The 27,397-nt window shown below is 44.6% G+C and overlaps 1 protein-coding gene across 5 annotated transcripts; it reads right to left on the bottom strand.

Annotated features, from left to right (window-relative positions):
* Nucleotides 1-19: 19 nt before the first annotated feature.
* ankrd44 (ankyrin repeat domain 44) lies at nt 20-26,578 on the bottom strand. Of its 5 annotated transcripts, none has more exons than XM_041057739.1 (27): nt 26,073-26,578; nt 19,276-19,359; nt 18,008-18,086; nt 17,526-17,596; nt 16,464-16,664; nt 15,872-15,959; nt 15,487-15,629; nt 14,899-15,111; nt 14,419-14,497; nt 14,144-14,341; nt 12,074-12,137; nt 11,857-11,925; nt 11,580-11,720; nt 10,799-10,864; nt 10,017-10,128; nt 9,598-9,669; nt 9,280-9,481; nt 8,521-8,608; nt 7,383-7,500; nt 7,038-7,260; nt 6,844-6,931; nt 6,659-6,742; nt 6,413-6,558; nt 6,250-6,326; nt 5,719-5,801; nt 5,524-5,615; nt 20-308 (listed from the first exon to the last, which is right to left on the bottom strand). In XM_041057739.1, the coding sequence occupies exons 1-27, from the start codon at nt 26,097-26,099 to the stop codon at nt 145-147; spliced, it is 3,072 nt and encodes a 1,023-aa protein (XP_040913673.1). In that variant the 5' UTR covers nt 26,100-26,578; the 3' UTR covers nt 20-144. The 5 variants fall into 5 exon arrangements, with proteins under 5 accessions (XP_040913673.1, XP_040913670.1, XP_040913672.1 ...); XM_041057736.1 differs by lacking the exon at nt 20-308 and adding an exon at nt 824-4,660 and having other exon boundaries at nt 26,073-26,577; XM_041057738.1 differs by lacking the exons at nt 20-308; nt 26,073-26,578 and adding exons at nt 824-4,660; nt 25,522-25,566.
* Nucleotides 26,579-27,397: the final 819 nt, after the last annotated feature.

The following is a 27,397-nucleotide window of genomic DNA, read 5'->3' as shown; positions in this document are numbered from 1 at the left end:
TTTTTGGGGGGGGGGGGGGGGGGGGGGGGGGGGGGTTTGTAGTAGACATCATTTAAGATCCATAATTCACAATGGAGAGAAATATTTAATGGCAGAAAAAATACTTTCCCTGTGTCTCTGTGGGGTTTCTCCAGTTTCCTCCCATTAGGTTAACTGGCTGCTCAACATTGCCCCTAGGTGTGTGAGAGTGTGGTTGTCTGTGTTTGTGTGTGTGTGTGTCGGCCCTGCGATTGACTGGCGACCAGTCCAGGGTGTGCCCCGCCTCTCACCCATAGCCAGCTGGGATAGATGCCAGCTCCCCCGCGACCCTGACGGATCAAGCAAAGACAAAGATAAATTTTGAATTAAAAACAAAAACAAAAACAAACAAACAGCATCACATTAACTTCAAACAGATTTTTTTTATAATTGTACAGTTTATATAAAACAAAGGGTAGCTGACAAACAGCCCTCAGCTCGTCGTACTGCATCAGGAACTGGTATGAAAATCATCAGACACATGACGATAACGATTGTCAGGACTGGTGAAGCACATTTTCTGGTAGAACAATAATTAATAATACTGGCAGACAGATTCAGTCTCTCAGCAGGGACAGTAGAGGCAGAAAAAGACTGTGCTTGTTAAAAACGTGTGCTTATCAAGCATTAAGAGTCGTCTCCGTTTCAATCTAACTGCAGCTAACAGGGATTTCAATTTCAATTTCAAATAAATTCATTAATATACACACCTTTAGTTTGTTCTAAACATGACTCAAATAAAAAACATTGTTCATATTCAGCTGTTTAGGATGAAAACATCACTGTGCTCAAAGTTGTTTTTTCCCCATACAAAGCTTTATGTCGACATTATGTACAAAAGCAGTTCAATTTAATTGAGTACCTAACACACTCTCGCACACAACCAACATAAAGGATAAGTTCTGGTAATGTTTCATTTTTCCCTGATTGTCAACAAATTCCACAAAAAGGCCAAAAACAATAATTTTATCTTATAAAAAGTATTAAAAGTCCAAAAACTACAACACAGTACTCACTAAAGCACCAAATGTGTGTTCATCCGCAGCTTAAACTAGTCCCCAGCAAATGTGTGTTCATCCTGGTTAAGTGACGTTTGATTAAAAATAGTGCTCAGCTATTTTGGGAAATTCTTTAGCCTTTTTTTTTAAATAAAATATATATTTGTGAACAGTTTTTAATGATTTCTGTCATTAGGGAACAAACAGGTCACTCATTTATTGTTTGTGGCTTTTCTGTGGGATTCGTTGACAATAAGACAAACAGAAAATCATCAGCATTAAAGGAGAGAAAACAGAGGAGTGAAACACCATTTCACTAAGAAAAGAAAAAAACACCTGCATAATGGTCCCTCAAGCAAACTCCTTTCAAACAAACCGCTCACATTATGCTCAACATTTAACAATCAGTTCACCAAAATTACCAAAAAAAAAAACAAAAAAACAAAAACGGTATCTAGTGGTGGCGAGACACGCAGATAGTTTTGTTTTTATTTCTCCAGGTTTTAGTTCAAACTCATATTTTCAGTCTTCTTTTACTAAGAAAACCAGAAAATACATTTCAGAAGATGAAACCAGTGAATCTTTGCTCATGAAGCATCATTTAAACAATCAATTAGGAAATTAGCTGCTGATTAATTTACTGTCAACTCAATTTAATTCTAAAAAAAAAAAAAAGAAAATAAATAAATCAGTAAATAAACCAAACCTGAGCAACTCAACACCACCAGGGTTCTTTTAGAAAATCTTTGATTTTGTAAATTTGGTGAACTGATATATTAAAATTATAAAAATATTAAAATCTACTGACACAGGATATGTCATGAAAGAAAAATTAAAAAGTAATGGACAACAAGGCACTGGACACATTTGAGACAATGGCACATAGCTGGTCAGTAGACAAACGGGGGTGTGAGAGGTGGAGTGGTCAAGGCCCTGTGTTATTGTACATTTAAGTGCTGGCAGTATTTGTACCATCATGTATTAGATCAGAAATACCACAACGAACTGAGCTGAATTTGGTCTTTATGGAGAACCTGGGCTCGAATGATTACACCTGGTTTACACCTGCCCAGGTGGGAAAGGTTGGTCACCGTTGGCTACCCTGGTTTACAAAGTGTGCAACCATGCACTACAGGTACGGACAAACATGGAGTCGAAACAGAGCAGGAGGCCACAGGATAAAATGCATAAATCTCATCTTTTAGTCACATCTGCACAAACCCTGCGTTCATCAGTGGGTACGCCTCAGTTCCCTCATCTGATCCCGTTCCTCGCTTGTAACCCAGAGACTGATCGGGTTCGTTCTCATGCTCAGAGGAGCGAAGATGCACCAGACCAGGATCTGCTGGACGGTGCAGTAGGACCAAAATCCGCTTCCCATTCATTTCTACGTAAAACAAACTAAGAAACATTTGCCTCTGGTTACAAACTGACCCGCCTCCTTCGCTTCCATCAGACTCACAAACATTCTGGACGACAGCCGTGGGTGTTGGAGCATGTATCGTACTCTGGACTACACCTCGAAAGGTGGACCATAAAAAATAAATATGGTTACATACAAGGCGAAGCTTGTTGTTTAAGTCCAAACTTATTTAATTCAACCATACGTTCAAAAACGTATTCAGCCTGTGACGGTCAGACACACCAGGCAACGTCCAGTCCTGAATGTTTCAGAGGCTGGAAGCAGCAAATGTTTGGCAGTTTCTGTTTTCACATAAACGTGATTCAGGGAACTGAGATGTACCCAGCGTCGTGTCCTCTCTCCTGGTGAGTTTTCAGACGACTGAAACATCTTATGAAGGCTGTGTTCTTCACACTCCAGCCACAGTTCAGCAAAATCAAACAGCAAAATCCAAATTTGTGCTTCAGTGGTTAAAAGTTAAAAACAAGCTCTACTGTGTGTACCTTTTTCATGTGTAGTCATTTACGTGTGGAAGTCAAATATTTGGTACAACAAGCCAAAATCATAAAAAGGTTAGAATTACACATAACTTTCTTAATGGTCAACTTCATTTTGTACAAACAGTTAAAAATGGCTTTTTTCTGTCTTTTTTTCGTTTTTTTAAGACAAAACGAGTCTCAGAGGCGAGTTGCTGTGCCATGCAGAGACGAAGTACCGAGGTCGGTTTGGATTTAAGCACCCGTGTTTAGAAAGAGCGAACCGTGGTCTAAGTTAACACAAGCATGCAGACCCAAACCAGAACTGGTCCAGATCGAATTCTTCTTCAGCCACAGTGTCATTGTTCGGCTGCAGGAGTCAGTCGAGGGCAGTGCAGCTGCTCCAATCCTTTTGTTTTGTTAATTTTTTTTTTCTTTTTTAATTAATTTTTTTCTTTTGGAAAAGAGCACTAAAAAAAAAAAAAAGCCTCCAGCCTGGTGTCAGAGGAGGGCGATTCTGTACATGTTCCCCCACAAGAAGAGCCGGAGATACAGACACGGCAGTGAGGAGCCCAAAGCATTCAGTATTAAATAACTAAAAAACAAATTATTACATGAATAAACTGTAAAAGTTAAGGTGGAGGAATATAACTAAGATTTATTCAAGTACAAATCTGAGGTTTTACTCCACTGCATTTATCTGACTCTTCAAAAATGAAGATCAAATAAAATATGAAGCCTTGTTATAGATTAAACTAGTCTGACAGTTGATCCATCTCATGGCTACAGTTTCTTGCTTTTTCTTTCAGTTATTTAAATTATTTTATTTATTCATTTTCACAATTTTGAGTTTTGGACAAAAAAAAATCCTCAGACTCTGAGGACAGTTGTGATTCTCAGTATTTTTCTTAATTTTTTACAAATCAAACAGTTGATCAAGAAAATCATCAGAAGATTAGTTCATTTGTTAAAAAATGGAAAAATTAGGAAAAAATGCTTTTACATTGATCCATTGGTAAAATTTTCCTTTTTAAGTAACTTTTCCTGATTATATTTACATACTATTCCCTGCAGGAATTTACTTATGATTAAGTATTTTTACAGTGTGGTTTTTGGTGACATAAGATGTTCATTCACTATAACACTAAATCTAATCAATACCCCCATTTAATTTCCTTTAACAACTGAATTTGTCAGCAGTTCTGAGCGTCTGCAGAAAAATATTGACTTTGAAGTTCTACAAATTAACTACAGTTTAAAATAAATATTTAGTTAGTAGTAGTTGTTTATATATTTTTACAGTTTATCCATGTGATCGATTATTTAATATTGAACACTTTGCTCCATAACTGCAAACATCCACGCTGTGTCACAACCAGGTCTCTACACTTCTACCTGAAGAGTGCACATCAGTAAAAACACTGCACCGTTCCTGGGGGAGGAAGGAAAACAAAAAGTTCAGGTGCACAGTTCGAGGTAGGAGGGCAGAGAGTCGGTTCGGAGGGGTCAGAAGGTCTCCGAGTCCTCCGAGTCGTTCTCTGTGGTTCCCTCGCTGGAGGGTCCGGAGGGGTTCCTGGGGCTGCGTGGCCCCCGAGGGCCAGTGCCCGGGCCTTTGCCCCCCTGGTGGGGCAGCTGCCTCAGGAGGGAGCCTGGGGAGGGAGCCCCGGAGCTGCAAGGGGAGCAGAAAGGCATCATGGTAGCCAGAATGAGAGCCAGACAGTCAGCCACCTCTCTGCTAGGAGCACAAGCCAGAGCAGGGGTCAGACCTGAGGTAGAGAGACAGAGAAAAAGAGAGAAAAAAGAGAGGAGGGAGGGAGAGGGAGGGAGGGAGGAAGGACAGGGGAGGGACGGAGGGAGGAGGAGGGCGAGACGTGGACGAAGCGGGAAAGGCGAAGCAGAAACAGGAGACAAAGGGAGGGACGGAGCAGCATTCCATTAGTGTTCAGCCAGCTGACATGGGGGGGACAGGGGACAGAGCTCACATGGACGACCACCGCTGACGTCTGTCTCTACTGAACAAACACATCCCATTAAAGTCCAGCTGAAAACACATCACTCATCTGTCAGTGGCATTTTTAAATACACTGGTAACGGTTTGGTTTGGTTCAAATCAGAAAGGTCAACAGACAGAGTGTGTTGTTACACTGCAGGGGTGAGAGTGGACAAAGACGCCACAGGCAGACAGTGTGTGTGCAGTGGTGTTAATGATGACAGCAGAAACCTGATCAGACCAGGTGATATCTGCTTGGCGATTCGTTCAACGAGCTCAATTTTTTTTCTTTCCTCAGACAAAAACAAGTGATTTACAGATGTAACTTCAGGTGGACTTTAAAATGTCAAAGCAACAAACGCACAACAAGCAAACAAGCAGCAGTTTAAATCAGGGTTCCCACAGTCGCCCCGAGGTTCATGAGTCCATGAGTCTGTGAGCAGTGGGAACTCCTTTTTAAAGACTCATCTGCAGTGAACACAGAAAGTCGGGCTGAAACTATTCATTAGTCGAGCTGAGTTCATGCTGGGACAGAGGAAAAAAAAAAAAAAACATTCATGCTGACCAGTGACAGCGGCATGCAGCTACAGCCTATCACAGTAACGGTTCCTGGATCAGACCAGACCAGGTTCATCCTACCGTTCTCATCCACCGTCTGAACGTTGGCTCCTCGGGACAGAAGCTCCTGGACCGCCTGCTTCAGACCGCTACGAGCCGCCAGGTGGAGAGGACTGAGGGTAACGGACCAGGAAACGAAAGCTTATGTAAGTAACGTCGTACTGTATCTGTCCTGCTGCTGTTTTCCTTTCACTCACACAGATTTCAGATACTCACGTTTGCAGCGCTGCATTTGTGGCATTAATGAGCGAAGTGTCTGACAGTTTCTCCAGGATCAGCAACACACACTCTTCCTTTCCCTGTGAGGAGAAGATTTTCAGGTTAATACGAGGCTCTGAAGTCCAGAGGAAGGACGACGTCACAGTCTCTTCCACATGTGGACCTTAAATGTACAAAGATGAGGCTGTGCTTTATGATTAATTATATTTTGAATAAATATTTAAAGCTGTGACAAAAAATGTGGTTTAAATGTAATTAATTCATCTGTTTAGCAGAAACCTGGCGAAGTCACTAATTATCCACTAACTATTGATGAGTTGATCGACAGTGACGAAGACCAATCAGTGCAAGCCCGACTGGTACAGAGGGAGGGAGGCTTTCAAACACAACCTCAGCTGAACAAACGCACACTGGGATTAAGACAAACAATACACACACACACACACACACACACACACACACACACACACACACACACACACACACACACACACACACACACACACACACTCTCCTGTGGACACTTACATTACTGCAAGACAGATGCAGGGCGGTGTTCCCGTCTTTGTCCGTCACACTGAGGTTGGCGTTGGTGAGCAGCACCTCTGCAGCACAGGACAGAATATTTAGAGCTAAATGTTGTGAAACAACAAAGGCAGTGCAGTGATGAGGCCGAGGAAAAGTACCGTACCGAGAGCCCCGACTCTGCCCTTCTCAGCCGCCATCATCAGCGCCGTGCGACCTGATTGGTCTACAGCATCGACAGGTGCATCGTGTGAAAGGAGTAGCTGGACACAGTCGATGTGGCCCGAGAATGCTGCAGCGTGAAGAGGAGTCCTGCAGGAGACGGGAAGGAATGAAAACAGAACAAAGAGCAGAGCAGTAACACACTGATGCTGTGGAGTCAACACACCTGTGCACACAGACACACACTCACCTGCCCTTAGCATCCTTGCAGCCTGCGATGTCCGATCCCATCGCCTCCAGCAGCAGTGATGCACAGGGCTCGTGATCGTTCACTCTGAGAGTTCAAACACAAACAGCATTTCACTGACTGGCCTCTGATGTCAGAAGTGAAGGACGTTAATAAAGTTTTTTTTGCTACAACATTCAGTGACTTACACTGCACAGTGCAGGGGGGTGAAGGGATTCCCATCAATACAGCGACAACCTTTCTGCTCCAGCAGGACCTCAACACACCCCTCCTGACCTACACACGCCAAAATACACACATACAGTAATAAACACAATCGCCAAACAAATGTATACTGAAACGGCGTGAGGGTAACTGTGAGTGTGTGTCAGGGGAAACTGACCGTAGTAACACGCCCAGTGCAGCGGCGTGTACCCGCTGTGGTCCCTCAGCGGCGGCAGGGACGGCGGCTCAGAGCAGGCGATGCTCAGCAGCTCGCTCAGCCAGGAGGCGTGACCTCGGGCGGCGGCCAGGTGGATGGCCGTACGACCCCGAGAGTCGCCGAGCAAAACCGAGGCTTCCTGCTCCAACAGACACTGGATACACTCCTCCTGACCACACAGCAGCTGGAGACGAGAGGGTTTCACAGGCTTTAGCCTCATTATGATCATATGAGGCAGAATAAATTTGTTCCATGGACACTCTTCAGGCTCCATGTACTGAAGTCTTTTTCCAGTTTCACACTCACCCCGAGGTGCAGCGCAGTGAGGCCGTGGTTGTCGGCCATGTTGACGTTGGCTTCCCTCTCCAGCAGCAGCGACACGGCGTCGACGTGACCTCCCGCCACCGCCAGCATCAGAGGAGTTCTGCGGGCGAGAGCGACAAGACAGGAGGCGAGAACAGTAAAAAAAACGGATCATCACCAAGAGGGGAGTTGTAGGTTTCAGCAGTGAGGATCACTTCCGCGTTCAAAAAGCTGCAGTTCCTCGGCTGCCGCTGAGGGCTGGCTCCAGAAGTGAGCATTGACACCCATGTTAAAATAGCCAACTTTACAGCCTAAAAAAAACATATTTATTCATCTCTATTGTTTCCACCTCCGTGAACACTGTGGGTTCGGTTTAGTGTTATTTAGGCTTAAAATTATTACATAAAGTAGGGCGTGGTTACGTTGAGTGACACCTCCATAGACAGTCACAGGCAGTTAGCTCTTTGCTAAAGCATCGGCTGGGCTAGGCAGCTACATCCAGAGGCCTCCGGCTGCCTCCAGCGGTTGACAGAGGGTTGACAGTTTTTTCGGTAAGTAAATTTCTCACTATTTTACCTGGATATTTGCACTAATTAGCATGTATTAGCATATTTTGCCGCTAGCTTATGACTTAATTGCCGATTTATGGTCGCTGCTGATACAGATAGAGGACCGGAGCAGCTAATGTTAGGAACGCTGTTGCGGTGTGTTCCGTGCTCTCTGTTTAAAAAGTCCGACATTGCGTGGACAGAGCAGCTCCGTCAGTAAGCGCCTGTTGTTTGTGTGCTGCTGTAACTGTACGTGGATAGTGGATGGAGGCAGCGGTGAAGATGAGTTTTGACGGATTCGGGGACTGTCGTGTGGTGGATGTAGCTGCGTGTAGCTGCCGCTTAGCTTGTTAGCCTAGCTGATTAGCCTTAGGCTAGCTCGGTTGCACCGAGCTAAGTGGGCGGTTTCTCGGCCCGGCTGACCCGTAGAGTAACCACCTCTCCGCCAAATATGGAAAATACTCTCTCACTAAAATCCAAGATGGCGCAGCTCAAGTGCCCACGGTTTGGCCACAAAACCGACTCCCCGGAACGAATGGGTGGCGTCACGGGTGCTACGTCCATGTTTTATACAGTCAATGGTTGTCACTCACTGTCCCTGAGAGTCAGCGGCGTCCACGAGGTCTGCACCGTCTGATTCATCCAGCAGGAGGCGCACACACGTCGTGTGACCGTTCATCACTGCAGGGAGAGACAGAGGCGTCTGTTAGTCAGATGACACATCGGCTCAGGGAGGTCAGATTAGGTCTGGATGATTCTCGTGTCACCGCAGCGAAAAACAGAATAAGAACCATCAGTGCTGAAAATAAACCGTGACCAATATTATCAACAAATAACCACTTCATATGCACTGACGGGCAGAAATCAATTATGTGAACTGAGTTCTAATAAGAGCAGCAGTGTGAAGGGTAACGTGGCGAGAGGTTTAAGGCCAACAGCGTGTTGTTAGTGGTTTGTGTTCATACTGTACTGGACTTAAAATGACCCTCGTTCATACGCCGCGTAAAAGAGCCCTGTTGTCTGCTCCTGTAAGCTCTGCTCTTCTTCTTTTTTGGAAGTTTCTCCACAATATTTTAGAACCTGGCCACAGAGATTTAATCCCACTCAGCCACAAGAGCCTTCCAGATAAGGCTGGCTCACAGTCGTCATCTAGAAACAGAAACTGGAAGAGCTCTTGTTGTCTAAAAGAGGCCAAAACCATAAAAAACAATCCCAGTCTATAAGTACATTAAGCGTCTACATACTTCTGACCACATCCAGTTAGACAGGTGTTCTAAGAAGCATAAACGGTTACAAACAAAAACAACGTAAACGCGATCAAGACCATTCAAGCGGCCTGAGGCTGAACCCACCTGCCAGGTGTGCGGGGGTGCGTCTGTACTGCGTGTCAGTGGTGCGTGGCGACGCCCCCTGGCTGAGGAGGGTGTGAACACAGTCACTGTGGCCACGAAGGGCAGCCAGGGCTAGGGGCGTCCTCCCCACCTCGTCCCCCTGGTCCACCTCCCCCTCCCCCTGCAGCAGCACCTCCAGGGCCTGAGCGTGGCCGTGGTACGCCTGCAGCAAGAGACAGAAACTCTTTACAAATCAAATACAATATATAAGTAAAAGTAAACTTTGCCATCTTTTGTAAAGTGAAACAAAAAAAAAAAAAAAAAAAAAAAACAACTCACGGCGAGGTGCAGCGGGCTCCTGGCGTTGGGAGACTCGGGGTCGTCACGGTGACTGTCGTCTCTGTCCAGCAGCTGCAGGTCACAACAAAACACATGCATTTTTTTTTCTCTTTTAAATCTGAAATCAATTCAAAGCCTGAACCTGCAGCTGTTTTCTTCTCTTTTTCACCCTTAAACCTATGATCACTTCGGTTACGATGTTTTTGGAAAACGCTTCTTCAGCTCAGGTTCAGGTTTGTAAGATGGATTTTTTATTTTCAGCCTCAAGGTGATTTGGGGAAAACGAGGCCCTGGAATGTCGTGGCGTGCAGTGAAAATATGATAACAGATGGAGAAAACGCCTGCAGTCACTCTCCGACAACACAACCATTTTCCCCATGTGGCCTTAAGCTCTCACGGGCCTGAGCGAGCGGACTGACCAGTTCCAGACAGTGCCTGTGTCCGTAGGCGGCGGCGTAGTGGACGGGACTGTAGCCCTGTTTGTCCTTCAGCGAGGCCGTCGCTCCGCTCTGGAGCAGAAACTCTAAACATCTGGAACAGAAACACAACATCTGAGTTATCGTAAAAGACAGAATCAGCTCGCAGCGCACAGAACAGGAACTGAAGAATGGAGAAGTGTGAGGACGTGATGCTTAAATATATCGTTCACACATCAGGCGGTTAATGGGCTGGATGAAAGTTATTCAGACATCAGGGTTTGTGTGTCTGTGTGTGTTTTACTGTTTGTGCGCACAAGATTTTGTCTTGTTTTTTTTTTTCCACTGAGTGAAAAACAGCACATGAAAAAGAAGAGATGATGTTCAAATATCAAACACATCAACAGCCAACGATCCTCTCTGACCTCCTTTCTCTGTCTGCAGCACTCGGTCCACAGCTCACAAACATATCATTTCATACTTTAAAAAACAAAAGCTCAGTCATTTCCTCAAACATCTGGACATTGCAGTTCTTTTTTTGCAGATGTCACTCAAACAGGAGGAAATTTGAGGATTAATCCAGGTTCAGTGTTCTGCTGAGTATCCCAACATCCTTTTTTTTTTTTTTTTTTAATCTGATTAAATCCGTTATTGTAAAGGAGAATGACGTTTGTTTCTCTTTAGAAACATGAAAAAAAAAATCAAGTGTTGTTTAGTTTTAATTTAGTCCCTCTTCATGTGTCCTGTACGTGTTCAGCATCTATATGTTTTATTCCTTCACTCACAGCGCTGCCTCTTTCTCTCTCTCCGCCTGAACTCCTTCACTCTCCGGCTCCAGAGCGACACGACGCCTGAGGAGGGTGAGAAAACCGGGAGAGGAGGGGGGAGGGGGGGTGAGATAAAAGAGAATAAAAGCATTAACACATTCGAACAACAGCGTCTTTTATGCGGTGATATCCGACGAGTGAGCGGATTACTATGGGATGCAGGGCTGTGAGCTGCATCGTAAACTGCGGAGACGTCGATCCTGGAGGCCGCGCAGGAGCACCATCACCTGATTATCACCTCCGGTTACCATGGAAACAGCGAGGTGTGGACCATCAGGTTTCTATATGTGGCAACAGCTGACAGCCACGCAGAGTTTCAGAGTGCAGAGGAGCAGATTTCCACTCTCTGTCCTCGTCGGGGTGTCAAGTGCTTCAGGTACTACACATGTCCCCTCTAAAACGTCTCACATGGTTTCATCTAAAACGTCTGAGGTTCGAAGAGTTAAATTATCTAATATGTCACAAGAGGTCCAGAAATGCAGATTACAGATTTATCATTTTTTCCAGCTAATCATCTCCCATCACCTCAGATTTATCTTGTGACCCTTTGGAGGGGACAGACCCCAGGGTTGAGAACCACTGCACTAAGCTGTCACCGTTAAAGCTGATATGGCAAACAGCTGCTTTTTTACACATCTAGCAGCTACAGGGCCACATGATGTCCACCTGGTGTGTGGGAAAAAAATACTGATCATAGTGAAGGATCTCAACAGTTTCTCCTCCACTCCATGTTCCTCACCTCCTATCCAGGTCCGAGGCAGCAGCGTAGTGCAGGGCAGAGCGCCCCCACTGGTCAGTGGCATTGATGGCAGTTCCACAAGCCACCAGAGTCTCCAGACACTGATAGTGACGGCTGGCTGCCGCATAGTGGAGGGGAGTCCTGGGCAATAACGGACGGACAGGGGGCAGGAGTCAGGCAAACAGATCAATATGACAGAGAAAACACACACATACACATTCTGACACACTGTGATGAACAAACTGTGTGTTAACTGGACAGCAACGTCCTCTCTTACCTGCCACAGTTGTCTCTCCTGTTGTGGTCTCCTCCACTGCTCAGGAGCAGCTTAACACACTCCACATTACTGCACACAGAAAGCATGAATATCACTCTGTATTTTTATAATTTATTTATTTTCAAATAATGGAATGAAAAAAAAAATATATATATATATATATGTAATAAACCTTTTACATATAACTATGTGTCATGCAGTGAAAGGTGGTGCTCACCCTCCGGCAGCAGCAGCGTGCAGGCAGGTCCTCCCCAGACTGTCAGGGGTGTCTATCTGGAAGCCTGCAGACAGGACCGAGTCGTTACACATTATGCTAAACCTCCGACCTGACGGGGGCAGCGCAGGGAGACGGAGGGAGGCCAGACAACACAGAGGAGCAGCAGCCACCACAGAGGGAACGAGAGAGAGAGAGAGACAGGAAGAGGAGGAAGTGGAGAGAAAGACAGGTGTTAGTGCGACAGGTGGGACGAGGGTGGGTGGCAGAGAAGGTTAGGTGACGCTGGTGCGTGATGCTGGCCATGCATACACAGGTAAACACAAACAGGTGTAAGCTACGTGTTACAGACGGAGAGACAAGCCATCATAAGGTCAGAGACATTCAGACTGAGAAAGTGCAGCAAGTATCTTAGTTTGAAAACAGATCAAAACACACAAACCCTTGTCAGCACAGAGAATTTTCCAGGAACCCTTGAAAGTCTTTGGAATTTAGCAACTGTACCTGTGAACACCTACGAGTTTATCATACCATGTTGTTCATCATCATACCAGTATAATCAGGCTGTAATGGTGTAGGTATGTGCCAGAGGGCATACCTACAGAAGGTATTTATGGCTGTAGTTATTAAAAAAAACAAAACCCAGTCTGAATGGGGCTGTAGCTGTTTGAATGAGAGGGATGCACCTACAGTTTGTTCCAACAGGGGTGTGTGCAGTTTTTGTATCTCTGTTTGGATGAGAGTATCTGCTAAATGAATGTACTGTAACATCAAAGTCACACAACACCAAAACACAAAAGAACAACATGGCTGCTGTACTGTCGTCTTCTTCGGTGGCTCTTTAAGCCTTGATCGTTACAAGTTGCCAGATCTTCACGGCGTTTCAGATGCGGAGTAAAGCGGGACTTTGAGATTCTGATCTAACAACAAATACAAAAGCCCAGCCAAACAGGCCCGACCAGATGCAACACTGCAGCTGCACAGGGCTCAAGCACATGTAAATGCCTTCTTTGTTGCTCACTACAGCAACTCAGCGGAGCCACATGAGGATCCCAGTTTCATCCTGCTCCATGCCTCCAGACACAAGTGCCAGGGCCTTGTTAAATCGTCTAAAGGGATCTGGAGCCAGAAAGGACTGTTGTCTTTTCCCTACTCCTACTTCACATTTGTTTAATATACCAGTCCTCTGTCACCCTCTTTCAGAACCCAACAAAATCAAATGGGATGAGCAGAGAGACAAATTATTTCATTGCCAAAAGCAACAAGGAAACTTTTCAGATGTAAACAAGACATTAACTACGAACGCTGATGCTTCTAAGAGCAGAACTGAGCAGAGCGTGGTCCCATCAGCGAGCAATTACACTCAGTAAGGCCCTCTCTGTTTCTGGAACATTGTGACTTGAATTTGGCCCGAGCTGAATACGTGTGCTTGTGGAGGAATTCACCACTGGGAGCAAGAAAAACAACCGGGCTCAAACCTTCCTGAAAATTACATCCAAAGATGATGACGGCAAAACAGACCCTGAATCAGCAGATACCCAGGGCGATATCCACAGGGTGAACAAGCAGATTCAAGCACTCTGAGAAACATCAACCAAGTTAGAATTTTAAATAAGATTTCCACCGTTTTTTAAATTAGTTTATGTTTGCCAGACAAAAGTGAACCACAAAAGTTTCAGTTTGATTTACTAACTAAAGGTTTTGCAAATGTAATTAACCCTGTGATTTGATAAGAATGTTTTTTTTGGTTAGGTTTCATGTAAAGTCAGTGGCAGTAAGTACTGAGGTTTTAATGTTAAAAGAGAAAAGGCTTTTAGGATGAGCACAGTTAAAGCAAACAACAGTGGGTTTGACAAATGTAGCTATAATCTACCACAACGCTGGCTGATGTAAAGTGAAGAGCAGGACCCAGTCACTGACATTAGCCTAAACTCTGGAAGTTTAACCTACAACCCCACAAACTAGTCTAGTTAGTTAATGATATGAAGAATAAGCTAAAAAGCACCAACACCTCGATTAGGAAACTAATTTTACTACGTCACAGCTCGCTTTGCGTGTGTGTTTGTGTGCTACCTGAGGACAGCAGCTTCCGGCAGCAGTCGGAGTGAGCGTTCAGAGCAGCCAGGTGGAGAGGGAACATGCCATGGACTCCACGCCTTGTGCAGTCTGCCCCACTGGTGATGAGCGTGTTGATGAGGAGTTCATGACCATAGCGGGCAGCAATGTGAAGAGGGGTGTTCCCGTCCTTGTCCACACTGTCGATCTCCCCACCTGGGATGAAATGTTAATTCAACGGGAGAACATGCAACACGTGTAACTTCAGGAGATCCAGCGTGACGAGGTCTCACCGTTCTGGATGAGGGTCTGGGAGCGAGTGAAGCGTCCGTGAACTGCCGTCATGTGAAGAGGACTCTTCCCGTCTCGACTCTGAAGAAGGTGGTGGAGAAATAAACCAGATTTAGTGTGTCCCAAAGATTTTAGAAGACGGTACCAGTGAATATTTACTTTAAAAACACTTCATCTATTGACAAAATTGTTGCCAGTTAATTTTTTGTCAATCAACTAATCATTCCAGCTGTTGACCGACTGGTTTCTGGGGTGCTGATGTAATGAAACTGTCATGTACAGTGGACGACACTGGCACAAAAACAAATTTCTGCCCGAGGGCCCCGTACGTGGTTAATCCAGCCATGTCTGTGGTCCATTTAAACATCAATATGTTTTACACTGGACCAAAGTGTTGGACTAACAGGCCACAGAGTAGAATAGAGAGACGTCGACGCTGGGGCTCTGTCTGCTTATGCGAGGCAGACGTTCTGCCGGCGTACCTGTACGTTGACGTCGGCCCCGTTGTTGACCAGGAACTCCAGGCAGAGCGCTCCATGTGTGGAGGCAGCAGCAAAGTGCAGCGGGGTGAAGCCCTTGTTGTTGGGCTGGCTGACGTTGGCGCCGTAATCGATCAGCTCGCTGACGACAGCGTCCTGACCGTTAAAACAGGCCACGTGGAGCGCTGTGTTCCCAAACGCATTGGACTCGTCTATCTGTTGTCACAGAAAACAAGACCTGTTATTATGGTCGAGGAAAGGTGTCCGTGTCAGTGCTGCTGTGCTTCCACAAGAATGAGACAATGAGCGTGTCCAGCTTGTGAATGAGCACACAATAAGTGCTATTGTGTTAGTTAAACAGGGAGAATGTGTTATTCTCCTGAAGTGTGAAGCAGAATGAGACAGTGAATAAGTGAGTGGGTAGTCAGCGGACTTCTATCTTTGTGGGGACCAATCTGAGAATTAGAAGTTGGGAGTGAGGACATTTTTGGAAAGTGAGAACATTTCAGTATGAAAAAGACAAACGTGTGTGTGTGTGTGTGTGTGTGTGTGTGTGTGTGTGTGTGTGTGTGTGTGTGTGTGTGTCCTGACCTCCACGGCCAGGTTGAGCAGGTGTTTGACCACAGCAATCTGTCCGCTGGAGGCTGCCGTGTGGAGGGGAGTGTATCCCCGTTTGTCTTTACAGCTGATCTCCGCCCCCTGACTCACCAGCAGACATACCACATCCAAATGACCTGCAGGGGGCGCACCAGAGAACAGTTCACAGACCGTGGTTAACAGCACTAAAGCGTTTGTTGGACAAACCAATCATGCTTCTGTGTTATGTTACTGACAGAAACAGAAATCTGTGCTGGAGGTTTTATAAAGAATTATAATTACAGTAAACTTGACTGATAAACTGTCAGGCTGATATTTTTTTGCGAATATTAGCAAACCACCAAAAGAGTTTACTGTATTTGTGTATATTGGCTCTCACCCATGAAAGCTGCCCAGTGCAGCGCTCGGCCGTCCTTCTTATCGAAGGCGTTGATGTTGGCTCCTTTAGCGAGGAGGAGGTTTACCATCTGTAGGATAATATAAGAGATATATATTTGTGTTTGTATGTTTATATGTGTGCAGCAGATATAGTATGTGTGAGCATTATAAGGATAAATGTGAGGATGTTTGTGTGTGGGTGATGGTCTTTATATAACAGCACTGTAAATACATCTGATCACTTCGCTCAGTTGTTGCATAAACACTCTGGAGAGACTGTCCAGCAAAAATAGAGAAGCTGTCCATTCAGCCTGGCGTCGGAAACCTGCCGCCTCTCATTGAATAATTTTAGGTGCAGCACATTTGTGAACGATACTATCTGAGACGGGGAGCGTTTCAAAAATGAACAGCCCACTTAATAACCCCAGTGATACAGCTGCTCTCGCCCACCTGGTTCCTTTAACCGAGCTACTCAACCAAAATATCACAGGAGGGTTACATCACCGCCTGTTTGTTGGTAAACCTACACCGAGAAAGGATGCAAATCATCTGCAGTTCAAATCTGGACATCAGCACTCAGACTCTGACAGTACCTCAGTGTGGCCGTTGAGGGCAGCGTGGTGCAGGGCGGTGCGTCCACCGCGATCCGACACATTGACACTACTCAGCAGAGGGATGATGACCTCAGCACAGCGCAGCGCGTTATTGGCTGCGGCTACATGCAGCGGCGTCTGCCAGTTCTTGTCCCGGGCGTTCACGTCGGCCGAGTGACGGATCAGAACTCGCACCGCCTCCTGAGGAAGACAGTCAAACAGAAAGCGTGTGTTTTTAATAGATGAATAACTCGTAGGAGCCATTTTTAGATCTCTGTGTGGATATTTGTGTTATTTATGTTAACACCTCCGAGCTCCTGGCTGACCATTCTTGTTTTGAGATCTGTACCCGATCACTTCCTTCCTACTACAGCTCTCACAGTTTCGGCTTCAAACATCCTCTTTCAAACACTATCTGACTTAAAATGAAACATAAAACGCTGGCTCTCTTTCTTTTAGTTCTTTAAACATCTGTGGCCATCACACAGCAGCAGGATCGATGTGTGCTGTGAATTCATTCAGTATTCTGATGTGGCATCGTTACCTTACAGCAGCCTTATTAACCTAACTGTGATTCCACAGTGTGAATCTTTGCCTTAAGAAGTGGAAATCACAGTAATGTGTATGAACAACTGATTAAATAAACAAATGGAGTGATTTCAGACACAGCCTTAACTCAACCTTTCACAGCAGCACTCCTTTTTAATTTTCCAATCCTGTAAACAAGCTAGTTAAAATCCATCCTCCGGTTATTCCAGTCATGTTGAATTACCTGTTTGGACACCGGGAGTGATGTGGTTGATTAATTGCTGTGACCCAGATTCAGGAAGCGCACAAAGATAAAACTGTCTGAGAATAGTTTGCAGGGAGGGAGAGGCTGAAAAGTGACGACTGTGCATTGTCTGTCTGTTTTCAGGTAAACATCACGAGCTCCTTGACACCTGTGTCCCAGTGAGGACCTCTCACTGCACTGCTTGAGCTGTTCCCGTTTCAGGAAGAAGAAAGGGCTGCACTCAGCAGGTGTGCGTGTGTGTTTGTGTGTGCGTTTGTGTGCGTGCTCACTTCGCTCCGAGATGCCACAGCGCGATGGAGAGGGGTGAGCCACATATTATCTTTGGCGTTGACCCGTGCACCTGCAGAGTGGAAAGAGGAGGGAAAAACATGGCTGAAAGAATACAGAGGAAAACAGAGTGAAAAAATCTAAAAACACCAGTTTCACTAATCAAGAACTTGTAGAAAAGTTTAGATGGTCTGCGTTACAGGTTTATATTCTCATATCAAGAACAGCAATGTTTGTCAACAACCACAGTGACCAGCTGCTTTGGGAGATTACTGAACCTTATAGATTTGTGACTATTTATTTAAGATTTATTTCCTTGTAGGGAACAGATGGTCTTGGGGTTGAGTGACAAGGACAGGAAGTCAGAAAGTACTAACACTAACAAGGCTTTTGGACAATAAAACAGATGAAAGAAAAAAACTTCTGCAAAATGTAAAGAGGTGAAAAGTTCAAGACACAATGAGGAACAAGAGCCTGAGTTTACCAGAGAGGATGAGGAGCTCGGTGATCTCTGCATCGCCCAGGAAGGCTGCTGCATGCAGCGGGGTTCGCTTCTCTGCATCCTGAGGGAGGAAGTCAGTCCGTTGGTACTTATAATAATGGAGGAGGATTTCAAGCTGATCCAGCAGCTGCTCTTATTCTAAGGTACTGTGGTGTGAGCGTGGGGCTGGGCAGTGGCAAAAGAAGAACGCAGACACACACACACTCTGACTTATGTCACTTGTGCTGTCCGCCACTTGTTTGGTTACTTGTGAGGACGATTCTTTCCAACTGTCACACACATCTGACAAAATAAAAAACTCAGGCAGGATCGAGAGTGAGGACACTAACACACGTCTACACACGTCTATCTACACACTTCTGTTGTGAATACTTGTGGGATCCACCTTAATACTCACAGGGTCTACCCTCACACACTGCTTGCTGTTTTCAGTAGTTGTGGGGTCCCCCTTCACATATTCCAGGTTTTTAAGACGTGGCGACAGCAACCCCCCGGCTGCCTTTAACAAACACATCTAAAGCTGACAGTGACGTGGGAGCATCCGACACAGGAGATCCAGCAGAGGATACAGCAGAGAGGAGAGCAGCACAGCAGCCCAGGCCACATCATGTGCTGCCATGGCACAAACATGTTATAAATCTGTACCCGCATGAGCTGATGTAAATAAACACACACTCTGAACTTTGGCTTTACTGACTCTTGACCTGTGGCCCTCCTCCCCTCACCCCTGGGTGCTGCCTTCTGTCGGAAGCTGATTCTGAGCTCAGAGACAGTGGAAAATATCCACATTTTATCAGCGTATGGATCTGGATCTGCATCAGAATCCACATGGTGCCGACTTTTAGAGAACACCTAAGTCCTGTGTTTATATATTATGGTTTAAATAAACTGTGTCAAAGTGAATCAGAGCGATGGAGATATGAATGGTATAAACATATGCTGCTACAGTATCAGCGACTTGTAAAATCCCATAAAATTATACAGGCAAAAATATGTAATATGTAACCATGAGATCTTTTCAAGACAATTACAGATATTGTATGTGTGTATGTATGCGTATGTGTGTGTGTGTGTGTGTGTGTGTGTGTGTGTATACGTATATTCTGAATAAATTTAGATTTTTAAGTCATTGGACAAAATGTGTTTTGATGACAAAAAATGAAGGCAAATATAACTTTTGTTTGTTTACAAGAAAACACAGGGCGTGTTAAATGTGTTTGTGTGTGGATACTGATGCTGTGTGTCCTCACCAGAGCATTGATGTCTTCAGACTTGTATATGAGCATCCGGATCTCCTCAGGGTCTCCACTGAAGATCGCCTGGATGAGAGGAGGCTGGGGAACGAGAGGACAGAGCGGACAGACCGTCAACAACACATGACCACAGGCAACATGTAAGACATGCAAGTGCACATGATCGATTTTAAACAGCCAGTGAACTGATCAAAGTGAGGAGAAGCGACAGAGATATGTTAGGGAGAATATTTCCTGTACGTGACACAAGAGGAGACCGAGCATGATCCTTCCCACGGTATGGAAGGCTGAGTCTCTGTGTGTGTGTGTGTGTGTGTGTCTGTGCGTGTGTGTGTGTGCGCGTGTGTGTGTAGGAGCAGCTCTTTACTTTAAACTGCTGTGTTTACAAAAGATGGAGCAGAGAGTGCTACTACGAGCATGGGGGTGTGTAGAAATGGGCCTCCAGGCACAGACATACCCACATCCTGCCTGACAGAGAGTCTTCCTGGTGGATTTGCATCTATATTTAATTGCTTTGCGTCTCTTTTAGTCATTTTGCGTCTTTTTGTGGTCGTTCCACGTTGCTCTTTGGGTGATTAGAATCTATATTTAGTCATTTTTCATGTCTTTGTTGGTGTTCTGCGTCTGCTTATACGCCTTTGTGTCTCTTTGAAGTCGTTTGGTTGACTTTCCAACAAGACAAACTAAGACCCTGACACCTTGGACCTGTGCCTGGTGGGCCAGCTCAGTGATACATCCATGACTGTAACATACTCTGCAAACAAAAATGTTCTTTATTACCAACAGGACCGACCAAAATATCCGCTGCCATACAGAAAACCCATTGTTGTAGGAGACCCTTTGTAGATACAGATCATAAAAATAAAATGTCTGTGCAGAGACAGAGCTTTAGTGAAGGGCACTGTGTGGAGGTCGTGTCTGTGAAGCCCTTATTTTCTTTCATGGATCACAGATATGAGGGAAATACAGGCCGTACAAATACACACAGCAGGCTAGGCTAACAAAAAAAAAAAAAAAAAAAAAAAAGCCTGCAGTGCAACTTCAGTCAACATGAGGGTCACCAACAATATCTCAGTAAGTTAGAGGACCACACAAGAGTTCATGCAAGTTCTGTTATATGTCCTTCACATCATGAGGATTTTCCATTGAACCTGGCGATCTTTAAGCTGAGCAGGATGTTATCATCAGTGTGTTATCATCATAATTTATGGTAAATGAGAGAAAACATGCAGAAGTCTCCGGCGTGGTCCTTTAACACAGCTGAGTCCAAACAGCCTCATTGATTCTTTACTCAGGAAACGGTTAATGTCAGAGTCCGTGCAGAGACAGAAAAGCAGGCTGCAGGTTAGATGAGTTACTGATGAATCAGATCGAGCTGAGGCAGGCGTCACTTCACTTCCTGTGCGTTTCTGCCACCTCCTGCCTCACTTCCTGTTGCACAGTCTCTCCTTCTCAGAAGCTAGAGAGAGGAACCACAGAGCCGAGTTTCACTTCTGCTTTAAAAACGGAGCACAGAATGATACCACTTCCTCATCTGGCCTTTTTTTTTTTTTCCTACCATTAAATTTAACTGTGGTGTAATGCCACATCATCACATCATCGTACTCCAGGTAACTATCACGGCAGGTGGCAGCTGTTTCAAAGTTATGCTACCAATACCAAATTTAATTCCCATAACATGAACCTGCTGCTCTTTATTTGCTAAAACAAGATGAGCTATTGTTTAATGTTGTTTTAGCTTTACTTATATAAAATATAATATAAATTATTTAAATCAGAAAATATTTGCCCAAGGAATAAATCAGGCTGGTGGCTGACATTTCTACACCTTATTTTTGTTCTAATGAAAAAAACTTGCTAACTTGTGATTTAAATCATCACACAATGATTCCTCAGCAGAAACACAACACCAAACTGTAAAAGTGCCAGGAAACATTAGAAAGAATCAAACTATAAAGAGTCAGATCTTAACAGACAGACATGAAATACACACTGATCTCAGTTACTATGACTGACACTTCTAGAGGATATCATTATCTCTGATGTCCATTAAGAATAAACGTTCACAGATCCACTTAGAAATCAAAGGAAAGACCAGTCAGAACTTGCCCGACAATCATCACGTTTTAAAGATTTCTTCAGTATCACAGCACTTCACTAACAGTTGTGTGTACATCCATGGGTACACTGCAAACAGGAAATACTAATAGCTAATTCAGCACACTTTCAATGGGGGCAACTGGCCAAAATTTAGACAAAACCAGGCCAAAACACAGGGCTCAAAAGAGAATAACAATTAATAATGAATCCAAATGGGGCTTAATTATCTAACCAACAGTCATTTTCCCCATCTCAGCCTTCTCCTGCAGGTCAGACACAACTCCCCTGTGAAACTCCCACCTATTCTCACACCGAGAAATAATTTCTTGCCACCTAATGAGGCACAAAGCGTCAGCAAAATGGAATTACATGGGTGACATGAGAGGGAAGTGACTGTCTCATCTTCCCTCACTGTTCTTCACCCACTGATCAGCCACCAAACAGATGATAAGGGAGGGGGGGAGAGAGAGAGAGAGAGAGAGAGAGTGTGCTATGTCTGGCATGACCACAGGGAGACTGGTGCTGGCACGAGAAAGGGAAGGAGATTTATGGACTCAGTGAGAGTTTGTGCGTCGCCTTTAAAAGATGTATTACAACACGTATCCAGGACCTACACACCAAATAACAGAGGATTACTAAGACCTATAAAAATCCTAGAATAATAAAAATAAATAATAAAATCTGATCCCAACACATCAGCCAATACAGTATTTATTTGGCGATGATGCATAAAATTTGTTTTTTAAAGCCATAATAAAAATATGCCTGAGGCAGGGTATTTTACAGTTGGACAATAAACTTTATTATTAACTACATAACCAGAACTTCTGGGTTTTCTTTTCCAGATATATGTTGTTTATTCAATATTTGTTTTTAGCTGCCTTTAACAAACTAAACAATTCCCATAAGTTAGTCCAGACATGTCTGTAATAGCAGAAAAGATTACTTAAGAGAAGAGCGTTGGTGAGTTTTATGGATATGGATGAAACCACGTTACAGTAAGAACAAACCCTGCAGAACTAATCCCTGGTTAACTTTGTTTAGATTCAGTGCAGCAGCTGCTGTGGAGAAGCTGATTTTTGTTAGAATATGGAAAGCAAGCCACAGGAAAACACCGCCATCATCATCATCATCAGTATCTATGAAAAACACTGATGAAAGAAAAGCTGAATGAGAGGTTACATAAAGTTACAGGAGACAGTGGCACAGAGGCTAGACAGGAAGTGATGCCACGACTGAAGATCTCTATACCCGGCTTGTTTTTAATCAGTCAGGCTCCACCGGCACCCCTGCAGGCTTTCTAACAATATCTCAAACATAAGAGTCCTCTGTTGATCCACACACACACTGGTCACACACACCATGTCAGTAACCAATCAGAGCTGTTGACTGCAGGGTCGCCTCTGGTCTCTTGGGAACTGAGTGGGGACCCCGTAGATACAAGTGGCAGTACAAACAGATTTCCCCTTCCATCCTACACAAACTTCCTCCATCAGATTAAGCTTGTTTTAATTCCACAGAAATGCTGCCAACACACACACACACACACACACACACACACACACACACACACACACACACACACACACACACAGGCAAACCTGCAACACACAAACACCCTGTCCCTACAGCACATCATAACACAAAGCCTCATCTCACCATATGCCTGAGGTGGCAGGCCTCTAACTGGCTCATCTCCCTCCCCTCCGGGTCAGCGACACACTTCTGCTGCCCTGCTAACACTGAAGAGCTGAATCAAAACCCACTGTTCTGCATGTTACTACTCCCTCAGCCTCCCTCTCAACGTACGTTAAAAGCAGGAGCGGGCTCTGAATGTTTCACCTGCCTAAAACAGACACAGGAAACAATAGAGGAAATCTAGATTAAAAACAAGAGAAGAAACACAGGAAATCAGATAAGAGCACATGAACACATTCACTATGGAGACACACTCGCTGTCCACGCACGGCAGCGCTGTGGAGGAAAGTCATAAGCCAACAACTTCCTATACTCCCTTTGCAGGCTGTTTGGTGGAAACAGAGAACATTAGCAGAACTACATTCACCATTTGTGCTTATTTACAAAGACATCTGCTGCACAGAACCCATTCTGACCCTCAGACCTTTGGACAGTTTGCTGCCAGACTGGCTGGATTTCTTTTTCTTTAACAGGTAGAAACGGACTTTTGAGGCAGGTTACCTTAAAACCCTAAATAAAGAGGAGGATCAGAGGGAAGTTGGTGGGGGTGCAGGTGTCTCGATTTCATCTGGGGGCAACACACAATCACACCCTGAAAACTCCCCATTACAACTCAGTGAATCAACGACCACAAACAGACACAAAGACACAAAGTGACTACAATAAGATGCAAAAATGACAATGTTATCTAATGTTACTGTGCATGTGAGAAGAGAAACAATATGAAAGACCTGAACAGACCTCAGTGCTCTGTAAACCTGCAGATCCTCCCTGTTACAGGACTTTTTTCAGGTCACATTAAAAAAACAGACAAGCTGAGTATAACTTACTATCACAGGTTAAAAAGTCCATGTGCCCAACTCTTGATCAGCACATGATGAAAGAGCAAAAAAAATCTATAAGCCACTGAGCTGTCTGCTGAGCTGAGCCATCCAGTTATCAGACATCATCAGCATGTCTGAAAATAACAGGAAGTCCCACAGTTGTGAGTTACATAAAAAAAAAAAAAAAGAACTCTTCCCTTCTTGAAGTTAACGACAGATCTGATATGACTGGACCGACGAAGCTGCGTCAGATCAGGGATTTCAGCTAAGATATGTCAGGAACTCTGCAGACGCCTTCTGTCTTTTCAGCGCCTCTCGTTCAGGAGCAGATTCAACGGGATCATTTTTAAAAATGCACGAGTCTGTGACTAAACAGAAGTAACAGCAGAGAGAAAGCTGGTTCCCAAACTGAGGTTTAGGGACCTGTATACAGGCCCTCACCCTGGTACATACCACTGAGCAGAAAGAGCAGGGTTTCTTTACGGTTCAACAGGTTCAATTATAACTTAAGACCTCCTTAAAACCAAAGAGAATAAAACTCTCTCCATCACACTGCTCAAAGCATGAAACCAGTACAAATGATATTAACTACAATTACTTATTATTATTATATTACACTTTTAGTGCTTCCCCGCTGTATATCACAATCATTCCTAAAGATTTAATTAATGCAAACTGAGCCTGGATAAACAGTAGAGTGGACGCACAGATTAAACAACAAAAACTAATTCAGACATTTTACTATTCTGATAATAGATTAATTTTTCAAGCATACATGTTGAACAGTTGCTGGTTTTAGCTACAAACTGCAAAGATCTGCTACTTGTTTTTATAAGAAGGCAGCAAAGTATATTAAAGACACATGACATTTCCTTAACATTTCAAATTTTCCATTACTCTAAACACTTTTGGGACGTCTTATTTGTGTGCAAACTCTGCTGAGGAGAGTCATGTGATACAATCAAAAGCTCCTTCAGAGCAGCTACTCAATGGGCCTTGTGGTGGGATTGTTGAGTCAGCCTCTCAGAAATGTCTCCTTGGGATAAAATCTTATAACAAAGGGATTTTTTTTTTTTTGGTTTTCACTTGGTCCTTCACATCACATGCTAAACATTACAGATCTATATGGACACACAGTAAATCTGCATTTGGCTCCATCTAAATTTTTCATTATTAATAGTTGTGTAGGAAGTAATCAGATCACTTAGCACTAACACCACACTGCAAAAATACCCCAAGTCTTCAGTTTTACATCATTTGATCATCAGTCACCAGTTCGATAGAAATTTGTTCCACTGAACCATGACGGGTCCTCCATCGTCCACTTTAAGACCTTGTCTTTAAGAGACCAGAACTGCAACTGACAGTTATGTTCATCATCAATACATCTGAAAATTGTCTTCTTTAACAACCGATTGACTATTCAGAGACAAAAAGCCCAAGTTAACACATTCAAATTGCAGTTTGAGTCAAAAATTTTTAGTTTACCATCATAGTAAACTAAATATATTCACATCTGAGTGAGTCTTTGACACATTTGCTTTAAAAATGACTTAAATAATTAATCAAGTACAGTGAAAGTTGTCTCCATGTCAGAGGAAATGCTCGAACTGTCACATACTGTGGGGCTGAGCTGGGGCGCAACAGCAAATGTAGGAGGAGGTGTGTCCTGCCATGTCGACTAATCGATTAACTATAGACGTGCGGCTGCAGAAAGTGAAGTATTAGTATAAAGTAGCATAAAGCGGGAAAACACTCGAGTAAAGTACAGACACCTCTGCTCTGCAGCTGAGTACAGTACTTGAGTAAATGCACTCAGTTACTTTCCATCTCTGGTAACTGAGGATCATTTGCTGTCTGCAGCTTGCGGAAGGAAACTGAGCAGGAAGCATCTGAGAGGTGGGCTGTTCTAATTTTAACGGAACCAAGAAAATTATTAAGCCAAAAATAAATAATTAAAAAAAATAAATTAAAACGAGGACATTGAGGGACACTCGGGTCCGGGTTCCTGCGGGGTTTTGGGTGCTTGCAGCGCTCAGTCTGCAGCCTGGTTTATTTTTCTGTTAACACAAAGACGAGTGTGGTATTAAAAACACATTTCTCCCTCACAGAAGAGGCTGTGGACTGAGGAGTACAGGGCTGTGCTAAGCTAACAGCAGCTAGCAGACGTACCTGGTCGGCCAGTTTGAGGACAGCCATCTCTGGGTCAGCTCCGGCTGCTCATCCACTCCCTCCGACACCGCAGCACCATGCACGGTGCGATGCTGCGCCCCGGCCCGGGCTCCTCCTCTGCCTCTCCCCGCTTCGCTAACGTGTACGGCTTCTTGTAGCTCACTAGCAGACGCACAGGCGGACGATGGTGATGAAGGCCGGGCCGAGCACCAGGGCCATCAGCCCCGCTCCACTGACGCTATGTGCGGAGACGCCGCCGCGCAGAGGCGGCCGTTCGGAGTCGCGGGGAGGCGGGGAAGCAGGAACAGGAGCTGGACCCGCCGGTGTAAACAATTCGCATTTATGGCCGTTTCTGCTGCCGTTACTGGTTCTGCTGCGCGGAGGTCCCAGGCGCCTTCCCGAGCCATACACCAGCCACAGAAGCCTCCCTGCTCCCCGGTCTGCAGAGCCACAAGCCTCCCGGAGAGGCGGCCAGGCAGCTGAGCTGAGATCTGACAGGAAGTCGGTTCCTGTCTCTCCTCCTCTCAGATGCAGAAGCGGAGGAGAAGCTTCCTCAGCATCAACAACAAGCAGCGGCCGTCCTCGCTGCTGCCATCCACTGGAAACAACTGCAGCAGCCAAAAAAAGAGAAAACATGCAGCATGAAAAAAAAACGAGAAGCACTCAGTCAGAGAGAGGACTGGTCTGTTTTAAAGGCTCATACCGCTGCTTTTACATGGCTCCGCTCACTAAAAGCCCATTTAAAGGCCCCTGCAGTGTTAAACACAACAACACTACAACAACAAAACTGACAACACGTTTTGTTAGTGACTGGAACGACCACACAGTTTAATCTGAGTTTCTCAGCAGTAACAACCTAATGGTTGGCAGGTGGAAACGAGATGAATGAAAGGTAACAGCTGCACCGTGTGGACCTGGATGAGGTTCGCATGAACCTGAAGAACCGATCTCAGTAATATAACAGACACAGGTGACAGCATGAAGGTGTCACTTCGGGCTCTGGGGAACGGTGACAACATTTCTCTGGTCATGTACTGAATTTTTACAAACCTAACAATCGATTAATCAAGAAAATAATCAGGAGATTGAGCCATAATGAAAACACGCATTGAAGCTGCGCTTCTATGTAAAACTGTTAAAATTATCTCTAACACAACAACAACCGTAAAACGCTGTTTACACGTGAAAGCATGAGTTTTAATAATCTAATGATACATTATATTAATAATTTAACAGTCACAGGAGCCATTTCTGCCTCGAGTGCTTACTTTAGTTAACACACACACACACACACACACACACACACACACACACACACACACACA

The sequence above is a fragment of the Toxotes jaculatrix genome, chromosome 15 (genome assembly GCF_017976425.1).
Source record: "Toxotes jaculatrix isolate fToxJac2 chromosome 15, fToxJac2.pri, whole genome shotgun sequence".
Lineage (NCBI taxonomy): Eukaryota > Metazoa > Chordata > Actinopteri > Toxotidae > Toxotes > Toxotes jaculatrix.
The sequence above is the reverse complement of the archived record's forward strand: the minus strand, read 5'-3'. Positions and strand labels throughout refer to the sequence as shown.

Bases quoted from the DNA above. Each gene is read 5' to 3' on its own strand.
- ankrd44 (XM_041057736.1), bottom strand. From the start codon at position 26,099: ATGGCTGTCCTCAAACTGGCCGACCAG. The intron at 6,932-7,037 runs GTCAGTTTCCCC...TGGCGTGTGTAG, and splicing joins GCACTGGGCGTGTTACTACG to GTCAGGAGGGGTGTGTTGAG. The intron at 6,327-6,412 runs GTACGGTACTTT...CCTGTGCTGCAG, and splicing joins GGGCAGAGTCGGGGCTCTCG to AGGTGCTGCTCACCAACGCC.